The 17316-nt window shown below is 36.9% G+C and overlaps 1 protein-coding gene across 1 annotated transcript in view; it reads right to left on the reverse strand.

Annotated features, from left to right (window-relative positions):
* The window catches only part of SLC25A12 (solute carrier family 25 member 12), a 52367-nt gene that overhangs the window by 21760 nt on the left and 13291 nt on the right, over positions 1-17316 (reverse strand). Inside the window, exons 5-9 of the mRNA XM_069781421.1 lie at positions 9700-9839; positions 6796-6942; positions 5612-5750; positions 4157-4250; positions 3436-3520 (exon numbers count right to left, since the gene is read on the reverse strand). Of these exons, the coding sequence (XP_069637522.1) occupies positions 3436-3520; positions 4157-4250; positions 5612-5750; positions 6796-6942; positions 9700-9839 (605 nt within the window). The remainder of the gene's footprint in view (positions 1-3435; positions 3521-4156; positions 4251-5611; positions 5751-6795; positions 6943-9699; positions 9840-17316) is intronic.

A 17316-nucleotide genomic window follows, 5' to 3' on the forward strand; every position in this document is an offset into this window, starting at 1 on the left:
TAACAACAGTAACCAAAATACACTCGAAGTCCCACATATGGAAGACTTGCTATATTCCGTATAGGACAATTTTTCAACCATAACAGTTGAACTAATTAAAGATTTCCCTGTCACTGATACACACCCTAGATTTTATAGTGGACATAACTGCTTAAAGGAACCTCTCTGCAATATGCATAAAAAGTGAGCTAAGAAATAAAATGCTTTATAAATGCAAACTTTCATTTTCAGATAAGACTCCTGGGACCCCTCATCCACTGGCAAATACAGGACATTCATGTGGTGAACAAGGCACAGGTGATTTTGTCACTGTGCTGCCACTTCATCTCAGACCACCCTGCAGCAGTATTGTCACTAGCATCACCAGGGTAGAGAATTTGAATTTCACTTTGTAAGAGACAGTGTAGCTTGGAATGGCTCACAAAGGTATCGCTGCTAGCTGCATGTCCTCCGGCCCCAACAGCCCAGATGGCTGAGCTACTTGGGAATCAGTTGCTGAATCACTGCAATTCAGGAGCAGCATTTTAACGCAACTCATCATGAGCATCAGATTGTCATAAATGCAAGATGTGGCTATTCAGTTGATTCCTAAGAAGCTCAGCTGTCTGCATACCAAGCAAGGTGTGGACAGCTGGGAGCAGAACCCAGCCCAAGCCAGGTTATGCCCACTTGGGAATCAGAACCCTCAGATGTCTTGATAGACACCCCATGAACTCCTAACACAGACTGAAAGAGAGAGAATTTGACTTGTTTAGACATTGTAAGAAAATGGGAACCCTCAGGATGAAAAATTGTATTTATCGACTGAGTACACAAAGATGTATTTAGTCAGAACTATGGGATATGCTCATACAAGATCTTAAGAATTAGATATCCTACTTCCCTTTGTGTATTACAGAGGGAAAGGGGATGTGGAGACATTCTTGGAGCAAAATACACTGGTTCGGATGAACACTATTGTATTTTCTTGTAAAGCTTATTCAAGAATGTACAGCTCTGTGTGGAATAGCAATTTCTCATGAAGGTCTGACACTAAAAATAAATAAAATATTGCACACCAGAAACTTTTAAGATCAGATCCTATTTTTTTTGTTTCGCATAATAAACACCAATGTGCAACCAGCCTATGTATTTTATGATTATGCAACTATGTAATTCACCATGTATGTATGTCTTCCTTTCTGAATCTGCTGTGTAACCATTTCAAGGATTTTCCCCGAGTGCATTATTATCTTTACATTATTAACAGTTGAGTTAATTCCCCCTCAATTACTCTCATGAAAGCAGTCACCTACAAAATGCTTCAGAAAAAGGATTTCCGTAGAATATATATGGAATGGAATGGAATGGAATATTTCTACTAGCAGCACAGCAGATGCCCCATTATGTTGCAAGTTTCACTATCAGCAGTACTTTAGATTCAACCTTAGATGAAGGTTAAGGTAAAACTTAATTCACAACTTAACTAGCATTAGACAGATCTCCTTGCAAAAGTAAACCTCTCAGATTATATGTTGAACCACAAATACAGTGAAGATAAGACCCCAAAATCTAGATTTATTTTTAACACAAACTTTCAAGGCTATACTGGAAGTGAGCCGAATAGTACCCAGTAACTGTGGCAGAAAGTCTAAACATAAGCTAAACACCTGCATAATGTTTGGTCCTAAAGCTGCAGTTCTTACAGTTGTAAAAAGAGCCACTGAAGTTAGAAGTAATTTATATTCAAAATCCTACTGCACAGCCTGGGGCTTTTATGCTGTACTATCCATGTATATGTTTAATAAGGAAACTATGATAAAAGCAAAGCTAGCAAACATGAATGTGAAGGTCTGGTGAAATAGAAGGTTAACATTCTACTCTGCTATTTTTCATCTTCCAGTTCTACCCTTTTCATCAGTTCCAATAAATATGAATTCCCCTTCTACTGTCTAGGGTAGATAGCCAACAAGTACAGTAAGATTCAATGATCATTTTAGATAAATGGTTAAGCCAATCATTTCACCCAATTTTTCAAAAAAGAACACATTTATAAACCTTGCATTTAATACTCGTATTTTTTACTATCTGTATTGGGTTTGCGTGGCAAGGTTTTGGTAGTGGGGGGGGCTACAGGGGTGGCTTCTGTGAGAAGCTGCTAGACGCTTCCCCCATGTCCGACAAAGCCAATGCCAGCCGGCTCCAAGACAGACCCTTTACTGGCCAAGGCCAAGCCCATCAGCGACTGTGGTAGCACCTCTGGGATAACATATTTAAGAAGGGGAAAAAAAAAACCCTGCACAGAACAATAGCAGCGGAGAGAGGAGAGTGAGAAGAAGTAGGTCCTCCAGGCACCAGAGCAGAGATTCCCCTGCAGCCTGTGGGGAAGACCATGGTGAGGCAGGCTGTCCCCCTGCAGCCCGTGGAGGTCCACAGTGGAGCGGGTATCCACCTGCAGCCCGTGGAGGACCCCACACCGGAGCAGGTGGATGCCCAAAGGAGGCTGTGACCCTGTGGGCAGCGCACGCTGGAACAGGTTTTCTGGCAGGACTTGTGACCCCACAGGAGACCCACGCTGGAGCAATCTGTGCCTGAAGGACTGCACCCTGTGGAAGGGACCCACATTGGAGCAGTTCGTGAAAAACTGCAGCCCGTGGGAAGGTCTCACATTGGAGAAGTTCGTGGAGGACTGTCTCCCATGGGAGGGACCCCATGCTGGAGCAGGGGAAGAGTGCGAGGAGTCCTCCCCGAGGAGGAAGGAGCGGCAGAGACAACATGTGATGAGCTGACCCCAACCCCCATTCCCCGTCCCTCTGCGCCGCTGCGGGGGGAGGAGGTAGAGAATTCAGGAGTAAAGCTAAGCCTGGGAAGAAGGGAGAGGTGGGGGGAAGGTGTTTTAAGATTTAGTTTTTATTTTCTCATTACCCTACTCTGATTTTGATTGGTAATAAATGAAACTAATTTCCCCATGCTGAGTCGGTTTTGCCTGTGACAGTAATTGCTGAGAGATTTCCCCATCCTTATCTCAACCCATGAGCCTTTCATTATATTTCCTCTTCCCTGCCCAGCTGAGGAGAGGAGTGACACAGTGGCTTTGGTGGGCACCTGGCATCCAGCCAGGGTCAACCCACCACACTATCTAAAAATAATTATATAATTACAAAGTTAGATTACTTAGTGAAGTGAAAGGCCTTTTCAGGAGTGAACAAATGTATTCACAGTAAAGAATCCAAGTATTTATACCTGCTCATATCTGAACAGGCCATCCTTCAATATGACATTTAATATCTTGTTTAGACACATGCTCAATAGTCTGCCCCATTTCTATCCTTATAGTGATACACACAGCATGTTTCACTTGTTGGGAATCTAATATTTAAAGTGTATTATTCTCATTTTTCATATGCAAGTACATGTAAACACTTAACTTAACAATTTTATTCTTCTTCTACCTACCTGCCTCTGGAGTTCTGCCAAGTTGTAAGGTAATGCGCCTTCAGCCAGCGGTGCTATCCTCTCAATATCTGCCAAAGTTAAGCGCCTTTCCACAAGAGATAGAAAGCAAATTACTGTTAGATAAAACATCAAACATATTCAATACAGTATTCCTGGCCACACCCCACAAAATACATCCTGAGTTTAAAAAAAAAACCACCTGTCATATTTGAATGCACATCTAAGAAGTTTGTTCCACTGCAGTAAAGAATGCTTGGAGTTAGAAGGCATTCTCTTCTTGTAGCTCGCAAGTGGAGATAAAGGGAACTTGGATTATTCAGAAGCAAGTTCTTGATTACTAGTAATAAGGCATATAATACACAAATTAAGCTATTTCTAGGCATTCCTACCTAAGATTTCACATGTGTTAAAGACCCACGCAAAACATCATCAATACTTAAAGTTAGCAATACCAATGCATTGTAGCCTTTTGGGAATACTGTAATGTATTCTGCTATTTTATGTGTATACCTGTAATATGATAATTATTAATTGTGCATGATATACATAATTCACTTACAAAACCCATGCATACAGCAAAGTCAGTTTACACTGAATAAATTACTGTAACGAAATACAATGGAACACAGAACTTCTTAAAATTAAGATGAAAATTAGTAGTTTTCGCACAGAAAACAGCAAAATAATGATTGTAAAATGATAAAATTAATTATTATGTTACCCAGTAACACTGTATAAATCTGCCAGTTGGTAGAGGATATCTATTTCCAGTGGTGTAACTTGTCCAAAGCGGATTGCAGAGTGGGTAAATTCCTCTGGATTTAAAAGGGAAAGAGAAATAAAGCAATTGTATTATTTGTCAAATTTCCTCTTTAAATGCTCACAAATAACTTCATATCATAAAAACGAAATCTATCACCAAGGAACAAAATCCATAATGCAAAGGAAAAAGATATCTTTAGGAGAACATCTATCATGAAACAGGCCTTTGCAACACAGAGCAAGTCTAACTCCACAACTGTGATTTACAGTAAGAATTCATCAGAGTCAACAAAAATCCTCTTATTATCAAGCTTAATAAAACCACACCCACAATTTGTGTTTTGCAGAACTTCAGAAACAAGAATCACGAGACCAGAATAATGGTCCATTATTCACAGCTTTAAGGGCAACTGACTCATCTATTGCCATCATGTCCAAATTTCTTTCTTTCCTAGCTCTGAATGACCCCAAGCTTAGGTATTCATCTAGCCAAATTACATGACATGTTCATGACATAATTGGCAAGCTACAGTAAACAAGTCTGAGCAGTGAAAACACAGTAGCTTTTTTTCACGACACAAATCCAAGCAAGAATGTATTTATGCATCTGCACCAAAAAAACATTGCTAGGCAATTTGTTAGCACAGTTTAGAGGATGAGGACAGGCATTTTATGCTTTACTTTAGAGACGAAAGTATGCAGTACATATTAACATAAGCCAAACAGAGAAAGAAAGAAAAAAAAAAAAAAAAAAGGAACTTAGCATGCTTTTTACCACACATAGGCTTGGCTGGTCCCATCCATACAGGTAATAAAATCAGTGATAAAATCTGCCATAAAATGGCTACAAATGCAATCCACTCATACCTGTGGCAAGACTGAAATATGGCAACCTTTCATATGTACAGGGATTAGCTATGCCCTAACAGACATAAACTATATATAAAACCACTCAGGCAAGTAAGCATTAAGAAGTTATAAATTATTATCATTTTTCTAAAAAAGATTTAATCATGGATAAAGTAACTAGAGCTAAAACAACATGGAGATTACTGATGATTGGATTTTCAAACTTAACCCATTCTATCACATTCCCTAGGAACTTTCTATCTCTAAGCAACAATGTATCCGTTTCAAGGAGTAGTAAAATCCTCAATGATACACTGACTTGCAGTTACCATTCAAACTAGTAAAGCCAACACAGGTCCTGCCAGAATCCCAATTCTTCTTCTTAATGAGCTAGCTGAAAATCATTACTAACCTGTGAGGATGAAAATCACCCTTTAAACACTTTCACAGTAGCCCTAACCTTGCATACTATTGCAGCTTCTGACTTGCCTCAACCCATATGCAACGCTAGATTACAAATTGGACAGAACTAAAAAATTAATGAAGCATAGGAAATATACTTTACCTTTTGTGACTTCGACGTCTCTTCTTGTACCTGCTATATTGCTGTATATCTTCCTAACAATATCCATGTTATTCAAAAGGTCATTAAATGCATTGAAATAGGAGAAGCTGACCTGATGTGAAACAGTTCCACCAGCTACCTTTAAAAATTAAATGAATGCAGTTAAGTGCCTTAAGCCCTTCTACAACATCTTATCAGAAATTATAGAAACATTCATTTGGGCAAATAAGGAAAGAATTAAAGATATCTTTCTATTCCTGTAATTTTAAGATCTTTTTAATAGAAACATGAGGGGAGAATTACTAGACAGGATACCATTTTTTTGTAAAAATTGAACATTAGGAAATAATCAGGAAATAAACACATAAGTAGATTATTATTCAATTTATCTGATAAACTAAATGTGTCACTGAGTATTTTTCTAATACTCTCCATTTTTAATACAGAAATGCATGAAAATGCTACTTGAAAGGCACTGACTTCTTGCATCACATACAGCAGTGACCATTTATTTCAAAGTCTAAAGTTAGTAGATCCTATAAATTTTATGAAAGACAGTATGCCTTATTAGTTAGGCTAGGCAAGATTTACAGGTAAAATAATAAGATAAAAGTTATTACTTCATATAACTTTCATTCTTATATACTTTTTATACTATATACTTTTAGTTTATAACTTTTATGTCATTACTTTACCTACAGATCTTGCCAGACTATCACAGCCATAACCATTGTACCTCTAGAATCTACATACTGATTTTCCAAATTCTGATCTGAAAAAGAAAAGAATGTAAGAGTATATAAAAGGACAAAACTGTAAGTAGCCTCCACCTTTGGAGATCTATCATATATTCAGATATAAGAATTAGGTGCTTTTGTCCTAAATTAATGTTCTTTCTGTGCCAAGCACAGTTTGCCCTGCTTTAGTGGAAAGTATAGTAGACTAAGTCAAACTGTTTCCAATGGCACTTTAAGCATGTAAACCAGACTGCCAAACTTTTCCACTACTGAAGCCAAGGAGTGCTGCCATGTTTCACCCTGCCCACTCTGTTATGAGGGTGATAATCTCTAGCACCAAGGCAGTGATAAACAGGTAGGAGAAAACAAAGTGGGAGAGAAGCAGTAACATCTTAAAACATTACAGTTATCAAATTCTGAATTCAAGGCATTTTTCTTTACACTTACTGAAACTAAATTTTCTTCTACAAATGGAGTTAGCATATGCGAGCGAAGGGTAACCATGATGTCACTGAAGTCCAGCCCAGTTATCATACCACTCTTATTTTTGTCCTTCAATGCAAAGGCTTGTCTTGCATGTTCTGACTGCAGCTCCTAGAATGAATATTCAGAAATAGCAGATTAGAAGCAAATTCTGTAACTCACTGTTCACAAAACATTAAGTTCATATTCTCACAGCATGCCTCTATAAGTCTGCACACGTAGACCACAGCACAACTGCAGTTTAAAGCTAAAGGCCAGCTCAAATAAAACAAGAAGTCTGCATATTGATTCTATCCACAGATTCATTCCTCTGTCAAAGAAAAGCCTCAATTCAACTGTAAAGAAATACACACTTTCACTAAATGATTTGGGAAATAAACTTCACATACCCATGTCCTGTCTGCTACCTATTCCTTTATTAAATACTTAACTGCTAGAGAAACTTCTGATACTGATCTTGAAGACTCAAAGTGAGCTGATCTCTTACACATGCAAGATGAAATATGACTGGGCTATTATAAGCTAACTCATTGAAAAGTACTTGAAAATAAACAGGAGAACAGTGAAAATTATATAATATAGATTTAGATTGCCCCCAACAGCTACCTCCCATAATGTCAGAAATGGTCACTCATTTCAGGCAATTTAAAACTCCTATACAATCTGTAAAAACCTTCATATAAAGCACACTGCAGTAACCTAACCTCAAGATAATAATGATGGTTGTAAATTCTATGTCCAGAAAAAGTTGTTTCCTTCTATTCAAGCAAACAACAAAGCACATTCAGCTGTCATTCAGACTTCTAGAAGCAGCTAAAATAATACCCATGATCTGACAGACAATAAGAAGAGGGCACACTATCAAGCTTATATCACCTTTAAAGTAATTTCTCAACTCTTATAACCTCAAGATCAAGGTTTTCCAGACCAGGGTGCAATAAGCCTGCTCTGATCCAAGTACCAAACCCCACAAGATGCTGTTACACCAAATAAGAAAAACAATCTGATCTAAAAGGAGGGACAACAATATCCAACTTGCGTACACATCGAAATTACCGCAGCCCATACTACCCTTCTCTACTAAGAGTTTTTATTATATGATGACAGTAAAGAGGTTACTGTATCTTACATGACAGTGTCTTGGAGCAATAAACATAAAACCAGAAGATTTTTATCACTTTGCCCTGGGTTCCCAACAAAAAGATTCTTGTCACTAGCAATCTGGGTTTTTTATGCACTAGTGTCCTGAATTTGTGCCTGGGATCACTTAAAATATGTAGTATCAAACACAGGACACAGTTTATTCCTTGAAAGTAACATCAAGTTATACCTTGAAAGACTGTGCCAAACTCCAGTATCTCAATTTACAATAAAGACTTCAGATCCTGTCTAGTTAGATACATTTTTCTAGAATCTGCTCTAGATCTAGATACAGCTCAGTACAGGAAAGACAAGGACCTGTTGGAGTGGCTCCAGAGGAGGGCCACAAAAACGATCAGAGGGATGGAACACCTCTCTTACCAGGACAGGCTGAGACAGCTGGGGTTGTTCAGCCTGGAGAAGAGAGGGCTCCAGGGAGACCTTATTGCAGCCTTTCAATACCTAAAGGGGGCTTATAAGAAAAATGGGGACAGACTTTTTAGTAGGGCTTGTTGCAATCAGACAAGGGGTAATGGTTTTAAACTAAAAGACGGTAGATTCAGACTAGATATAAGGAAGAAATTTTTTACGATGAGGGTGGTGAAACACTGGAACAGATTGCCCAGAGAGGTGGTAGATTTCCCATCCCTGGAAACATTCCAGGTCAGGTTGGATGGGGCTTTGAGCAACCTGATCTAGTTGAAGGTGTCCCTGGTCATTGCAGGGGCGTTGGACTAGATAACCTTTAAAGGCCCCTTCCAACCCAAACTATTCTATGATTCTATGATCTATTTTTATCCTGGACAACAATTACAGAATATATCAAAGCACATCTATCACTCCCTACTTTAAGACAGTATGTCCAAAACTATATTGTACCAAAGGCCGGCTCTGGAAGTGCATAATCTGTTTTTCTGCTAGACAGAAACTCTTAAGTTATATCATAGGGTGACCACTGAATGTTAATTTATGGAATTCAGTACAATTACCTACAATTCTGTGAACTCCTTTCTCATGAATTATAATGTACATTTCTCCTACTTCTCTCTTCCTCCATCCTTTATAACTGATATCTTCCTTTACTTCCTTCTAGTCTAATGTTCAATTCATAATATGCCTTTACTGTAAATAACTTGGCTTAGCACAAAGTCCAGCTCTATGAGTGAAATCCTTTAAAGCCTGATCCCTAGAGGGTGCTTCAGCAACATCTCAGGAAAGCAGATTTGCCTCCCACTTAAGTTGGCTGCATTTAAAACCAAACTCCCATTATACGTGAGAGAAAAAAGGGTAGTATTAGGACAACATTTATAAAAGTAAAGAAATGTTAAAGAAGCTAAAACTTTTATATGGGAGGTTATATGGTTAATAACAACTGGTTATATTAAGGATGCTATCTTTCTCTGGTAGAGGTTAGTTTTGCTATTAAATTCCTATGACAGAAAAAGTAGACCCTCATGCAGTTTAACAGCAATCAGTAAAATGGTTAATTTCATGAACAGGGTATTTAGTCCAATTCTTTTATATGATGGTGTTCAGGTTAAAGCACAATGAGTACACGCTGCTTACAGAACTGGTATGGAGAAATAACAGTTCATCATAACTGTCAGGATTAGTATCAGATAATAATTATCACTACCATAATAAACTCAAAATTTATAATGGTATTAGTGTATTGCTAGAAGTGAAAATGAATTTCAGTTCTACTTTGGAAGAAGGTTAATAACTGACCTGAAGAAACTGAGTGAACTCTGAATAGTTAAGATGCTTCTTCCTGTTATGTCCAAAATGCAGTCGAATGAACTCACAGTCCCAGTTGAAGGGGATTTGAAGATGAATAAGGGTTTGTTCAAATATTTCTTTGACATTTGCTTTGGGGGAGGGAAAAACAACAAGTGAGCTTTGGGGTACAGTAAATCTACAAACAATCCAGGAAGGATACAAACAAATGATGTTTTAAGCAGCTGTTTAAGAAGTGTTTTAGTTTGTTAAGAGTAATTGCTAACTGAACCTTTAAAGACCTGTATAAGAACACATTTGCGACACAACGTGATACTTTCTGTATTACTGCATAAAACCTTGGAGTGAATGTTTTATTTAGTTTTAATTAAGAAGCAATTTCCCCTCATACATGACAAATAAGAGCTATTTTGCATTCTGATATAAAAATCAACAGTAGTTCTCCGTCTCTGCTAGGAGTCAAATTAAGCCCTTTATCAAGAGCACGAATACCTGCATTACAATCTCACGCAATATTTGTCATACTAAGTATGGTTTGATTGAAACTTGATTATTACAATCACACTGTCTGAATGTCTATTGAAGATAGGTATAAGAAATGCCATCTAAAACATATCATTAACTCAGCAGAAAGCACCTTATTAGAAGCTTTTGATAAGGCCTTAGCATAAAAATCAAATCCTATAAAACATAATTGGTAGTCTCAGTTATTAAAATGTTTTAAGATAAGTGAAGATAGAGATGTCCTCTTTTAAATGAAGAAAAAACCTGTCATTTCAGAATATGGAATTCTCTGTATGTATACTGTACAAATGAAATCTCAATGCCAAATGTATTATCTGAGTTCAGTCAAAAACCTCATCTGAAAAAAAAAGCATGCATTATTCATACACAGCATTGCCATGCTGCAGAACAAGCTTGCTTTTTGTACAGATTATCCAACACATGAACAGTATAACTGGACATCTATCCATACCACGTGAACACTTTTCAAAATCTACCTCCAAGTACCTGAATTATTTATCAGCTAACCCAGAACGTGTTAACAACCAAAATAAAATGTGGCATATAGCTTAAATTTAAAACAAAGTACAAAATATTTTAGCTGAAAACACACCCCTTCTTTTATATGTTTAAACAGTTCTGCTAAAAGACAAAATGCAATACGAAGAACTTCAATACCGTTTGGTAATTCCATCAAGAGCTATTTACTTGGAGTAAACATGTTGCTTTCTCTGTGCTGAAGGACTAGATTCATTCATTCTTTCAATTCTATAGCCTTTCTACTAGTTCTAGATCAAATCTAGGCAAATCACTATATGGTTTTATATGGGAAATGTTCAGAATAAATCTGTCTCAGAATGGGGACAAAGTAGGATTCCTTGGCTAGATCACCTGCTTCACAGTTAGTCTGAGATCACATATTCAAAGGGCAGATTATGGCTAGTAAGTGATTTAACTGGAACTTAGCCCTTACTTAAAGGTCAAGCACACACTATAGTGAAAAAACTGCAATTTAAACCACAGTTTCCACACCACGGTAGGCTAAAGGAGTTGTTCAGGTAAACAAGAAACTTAAAAAACTACCCTGACTACTTGTAACTGTCCACTCATATCTATTCACTGGTATCAATATGCAAGGTGAGGGTTAAGAAAATGAGAGATAAAGCACCTAGTACATAGTGCTAAACTATTTTATTTTGCCATACTTTTTTGAAAGTTTTGTCTGTAGTAAGTCTATTCATCATTGCTTGAGAGCAAAGGACAAGGAGATGAACATTTAAATTCCCCACCTACCACTGATTCACTGCAGCTTCTGACCAAGCTACCTGGAGTCTTCGTATATTACAAACACAAACGGATCAGTGCAGCTCACTATTGAGCTTGCAAAATGGCACTGAACTGTGAACAGAACAAAAGACAGGCCTGCTTAATTGGATCAACTGGTTTGGCTGCTGATGTACAAACAGGGTGCCAGTTAGTGACTACTGACACATCTGTAAAACTGACTTCTAATACACACTGAGTTGCCCTAATGAAAACTTAGGAAAGAATGTGCTGAGGCAGCCAGAAAATTTATTTTCAATTGTTTCCAATGATTGCTTCTTTTAACCTTAGAGAAAGGTTAAAAAAAGTCTCACTTTTTCTTGTAAGAAAATATTCATACATGCTCATATAGACAGATCTTTCAATTATTTTTAATGAGACTTAATTTCCTGATCTTTTCATAACTCTCATTCAAGCATTTATAATCATATACTAATTAAACAACCAAGAATCAGTTTCCTATGCTATTGATTTTTTCTTCTTAAAAACATTTACAACTAGTCATCAACATATCACAAGTCAAGATCCTTCAGCACATAAAAATAATACTGGTAAATTAATTAATAAATTTATATTCAATAGTTGAGTGTACTGGTACTTGAAGAATTCCAGTAGTGGATAACTAGCTTTAATAAATGGTATCCAAATTAGCCTGTTGCTTCTCTGAAAATTGAGGTACCTTACCCATTTTTCTTCCACTGGCAATCACTCACAATGAGTAATGTGTACTGCACGTATTATAGTAGTCTCGGTTTAAGGATATGATGTTGTATCTAATGCTTAATTAATTCCATGTTGGCTTTGTTTATGAAACATTTGGAGTACAGCAGCAAAACCATGTACCTGTTCTGAATAACTGACACGGTTAAAACCATCGAAACTTTAAATACAATTTTCTGAAGCCATTTGGGATTCTCAAACATCTCTGCATAAGCACTAAAATTTACTACTTCCACCAAAGAGTAGCAATGTTTTCTTCAAAATATATCAAGAATACCTTTTTAATCCAATTTTGTTGGCAATTCTCTTGTATTAAAGGAAATAGCCATCACAACTAACAACTTGTGTGATGAGAAGCAGCAAATGGACAATCACGTTTCAGAAATTACACATAATGTGATCACCTACACTTCTACCACTTTGAATTATGATCAAATGTCTTATTTTTAATTTATTTTTTTCACAGCAGAAGCAAAGCACTGACAACAAAGAAAACAAGTAACATTAAGGTACAGATGCTAGGGTTTTTTGCTTTTTTTTTTTTTTCCCCTCTCCCTCAGTCAAAACCCAGTAATGCTTCTAAATTAAGATAAACTACAAGTACTTCAAATTTCCAACAGAGCTATTCTGCAGGGGGCAAACAGCAAATTATTTTTAAACCCTTTCATTTTAGTATGACATTTTACAGAATGCATTCATTGTCCCTGTCAATACATGTTGCTCATTTACTAATGTCTTCTCCTACTCTTTGCTCACCTTTCCGCAGTGGAATTCTTTCCTACTGAGCTGATAACTTTCTTTCCAGGCTTATAGCAATGCATTTTCTTCTCAGATAGGCATACAAGTCAGCAGCCTGATGACATACTCAACTTACCATGAGCCCCAGGAACAATAAACCTACTACTCTAGTGCACTAGCACATTACCTCCAAGGCGACACGCATTCTTTCAAGATTGCTTCAGAATTTCCCCACCCAATCATTTTTAACAAATTATAGATGCCTGGAGCAGCTATCTGCAGGCAGCAAACACATGTCTGGCTCAACCTCCATCAAACATTGTTACCTATTGGGCTCACAAAAACGACACAAGAAAAACAAAGTTTTTAGGCAATACTGAATTTCATAGGAGGAGGAAGAATACTTCAAGTTATAAACACTATGATGTCTTGTTGATGGCCCATGGTGGGGATGAGCTCAGTACCCCAAGTAAGACTTGAGGGAGTACCTATTATTTATTTTGACTTATCAGCTCCCCAAGAAGCAGAGTGGAAACCTCAGACAATTCCAGTGCCATCAACCTGTTAACAGAGTTTGCCATTCCCTCTCACCAGTGCTGGAACATCAATCATGCTTGTGAGAAACACAAAAATATAAATCTGATAGTTTTAAGTACTAGCATAAGTATGCTGAAGGTTTGTTGTTTAATAGGTTTTTTTTTAAATGTCTACTCAGTCATCTACATGTACACATTTCAGCCTTAATGTACATAATGCATTTTAATGTATTCTATGTTGCTATTTTTCACTACTTCTGCTACCAGCAAATTTTACATACTTTCACTTTCAAGCATAAAATAAATCACAGTTAAAGGCAAAAAGACTTTTTGTGTAGCACCTGATGCAACAGAAGTATATTAAGAGTGATCCAAATGTAAATAATACAGTAATTTCTCTGACGTGAGAGCAAAATGACAAGTGGCAGGACAAGTGAGAAAGCTAAACTAGACATAGTTACATTGTATTTCTACTCTTATTTTAAAAGGATTAGTGATTCTGTTTAAGGTTAACATTAGTAACAGCCATAGCAACAAATTGTCAATATATACAATTTTAAGGTGGAGTTCTCCTTTTCCATTGCCTCTTGCTGAATTATGGTTTTGAACTTATTATTATAAAAAACTAATGAGGGGCTCTCATCCCACACTGCTCACACGTGTTTAAAACTGTGGCTTAAACCTGAAAGAATCACACAACAGGAAAGAAACAAACAAAACCCAAAAAAAACCATGAGGACAAAAGAAAGTCGTAACATACAGTGATGTTTCCTACATTATCTGCATGTGTTAAGTGAAAGACATCTTGAAACCAGGCAACTAACGTATGGCTACCAGGCAGCCAAGAAAAGTAACAGTTCTAGTTTACAGCACACTTGATAAAAACATGGTGGGTTTTTCATATCCTCAGATGTGTAGCCATGTGATTATGAGATTTTTTTTCTGTTTACGTTTTAAAAGGTTTCCAGTCTTTATGGTTGCAAACGATATTTTATAAAGCAGAACTTGTAAGATTAAATCCAAATCCTAGCATTTTCAATCTAATTGCTCTTTTGGAAATGCGAGAAGAGTGAGTACTAGGAGTGATCTATGTTTCCTGAAAAATAACACTCAAAAGCAAAGAACTACAACAACATATATTCAAATCCTTTCTCTTGTTCTTCTCAGTCACCTTCTTCCAGTATTCTCAAACTCTATGTCCTGATTTAGGGAAATCAAAACTTTCTCTCCCAGATTAAAATTTGTTTAAGAAAACAGATGGACAAGATTTCAGTATCACTGTATAGCCAACTTCTGAAACCATGACATTGATGCTTATTACTTCAGTTTACCAACATCATGGTCATTTTCACATAGTTGCATTACTAGGTATCCAATCCTCTTCCACCCCCCAGTGCCTTTAAGGAAGAGGCCATTAAACTCTGCAAAATATTTTTAATTAGATTTTGAGCTGCAGCATGTTTTAAAATGCCTTATGTCCAGTTCCATAAATATTTTCCAAATATCTCCAAAATAACATAAAAATTCTGAATACAGAAGAATCATGAACATGAAGGCAGTAAAATTCAAAATTTCAAAATCTCATTATTTTAGCTCTATCTTTCTATCCATACCAGCATGGGTATTTAACTAAAAAAGTGTCTCTGAAATTCTCCAGTTTATCAGAGAATGCCTTTCTTTGTGGTGACTCTATAAGGAAGAACAGCTGGAAAAAGCCTCAAAATTGTACATTCCAATTAAAAGCGATACAGTCCAGATCATTGTATGGTTTGCTGAAGGGATAAATTACAAAGAATCCTTTTACTTCCAGTTAGACAACCTATTTTTGAGAGAAGTTTCAGTGATAGTCACAGACTTTACCTTTTAACCACAGTAAGGACTATCTGCTTCAACATCAAAGCAAACCAAATAGCTTGAGCAGATTTAATACTCGGGTTTGCTTTAACCTGAATTCAGGTCTAAAGACCTGTACAGAATAGCAATAAAAAGAAGTTTCCTTAGTACAATAGCATTAATTTTATGGAGTGTTTTGAAATATTTCACTCATGTTAAGTAGCTTAGTCAGTTACATCCCATGATCAAAAAAGCAAAGTGGTTGTCAGTCTTCTCTGACTACAGATAGCAACCCATAACAAGACAGACAATGCATGGGGAAAAAAAAAAAATCACTTTTCTTTGTCAGCAAAAATATTTTATGGTTAAAGCAATATTATAAGGGCTCATCAGCAACACATTTTCCATAAAATATTCACCTAGGAATCATTTATGAAGATATACAAGCATGTGATCAGGAAAAGAAATGTTGGGTTTTATTCTACTTCTCCATGATTAAAAAGTCAATTCTATCAGTGGGTTATTAAAATAGTCATTTTATTGCTTTTTATTCACCAAGCTGACAGCAAGTCCAGTGCAGCTGAAACATGTAGAGTACTGAGCGTGCTGTACAGTTTGCTCATACAAAGTAGGTCTAATTTCATGTTCTTGCAATGGACCTCCTATACAAATATTGCAGCATACTATCTGCACATTTACAGCAGCCATTCATACAGGATTTCTGGATGTCCAAAACTCCTGGAACAACGTCCCAAAGCAGTAAGAAAGTAGATGACATTAAAGTGACAGAAGGCTTCCTGCTTCAACAATCCCAATTAACATATGATATTGCACAAAGACATTGATTAGCATAGCATAGCTGACAAGTATTTTTACCAAGTAGTTTCTAAAGAATCATAAACTCTCTGTCCTCTTCCATTTCTCAACTCCTAAGACAGAAGTTCTTCTGTAATACAATTTAATTAATAGTTTCCTCATTGGAGAGTTGGAAGCTACACTTTTGAAGAGACAAGTGGCAGACTGAGGCTCAAGAGGACTGCAAGAAGCTAAAGTGCTCAAGTATGGTCTGAGTCCATGTCAGTAAATAAATCCTAAAAAGGAGATGTGAACCTGACAGGAGCAACTTGCTTTCAAATACAGAGCCAGCTCTAAAAATCAACAAGTATACCTAACTTTCTCCAGATAACTGAAAATTTGAGTACATCGGGGTATTTTTTGAAAAAGCCATACAGTCATACCCAAATGATTTTGGGACATACCTTACATCCAGCAAGGCCAGTGTTGGGTTCAACTTACTGGCCTAACAGAACCAAGTTGATTCTGTGTTCCACTCTCTAGCACTTCCACCCCTTGCTCCAGATGCACAGTGCAGAAAAACCTCAGTAAATCCATGTCACTTCTGGCAAGACTTGCCAGCTTTGGAATCAGTGCAATCACATCCACATAGCATTACATCTGAGCTAGAAAATCTTGACTCACATTTGCTCCCATGATTTATCTGCAGACTGGACACATTACACGCTGATAAAAGAGAGCTGACTTGTCTGATAGCAATTCTCACACCAACTGGCTGAACTTAGTCCATTTCAGTATATTTCTAATAATTTATTAAAATTTTTAAGACCTAATTTTATATATTCTCCTGTTTTTACATGAAACTAAACTCTGTGCCTTTCTGTTTATGTGGTGTGAAAATGAAAGAGTGCAGGACTCATTTGTAAAACAGCCTCTATAGGCCACAAGACTGACTTGGAAATTGACGGCAGAGTTCCAAATTCAGAAGATGTTACATATCATCATTCACATTTTTCCCAGATGCATTAATTTGTATGCTATGCCTATGAAGCAAAAATAAGTATTCCATGTCACAAGCAACAACAAAAAAAAAGCAAAAAAGCAGCAGTAAACGTGGGAACTGTAGCACAAAAATATGTACCACTGATATGTCACTATT

Source organism: Haliaeetus albicilla, chromosome 4, assembly GCF_947461875.1.
Source record: "Haliaeetus albicilla chromosome 4, bHalAlb1.1, whole genome shotgun sequence".
Classification (NCBI taxonomy): Eukaryota; Metazoa; Chordata; class Aves; order Accipitriformes; family Accipitridae; genus Haliaeetus; species Haliaeetus albicilla.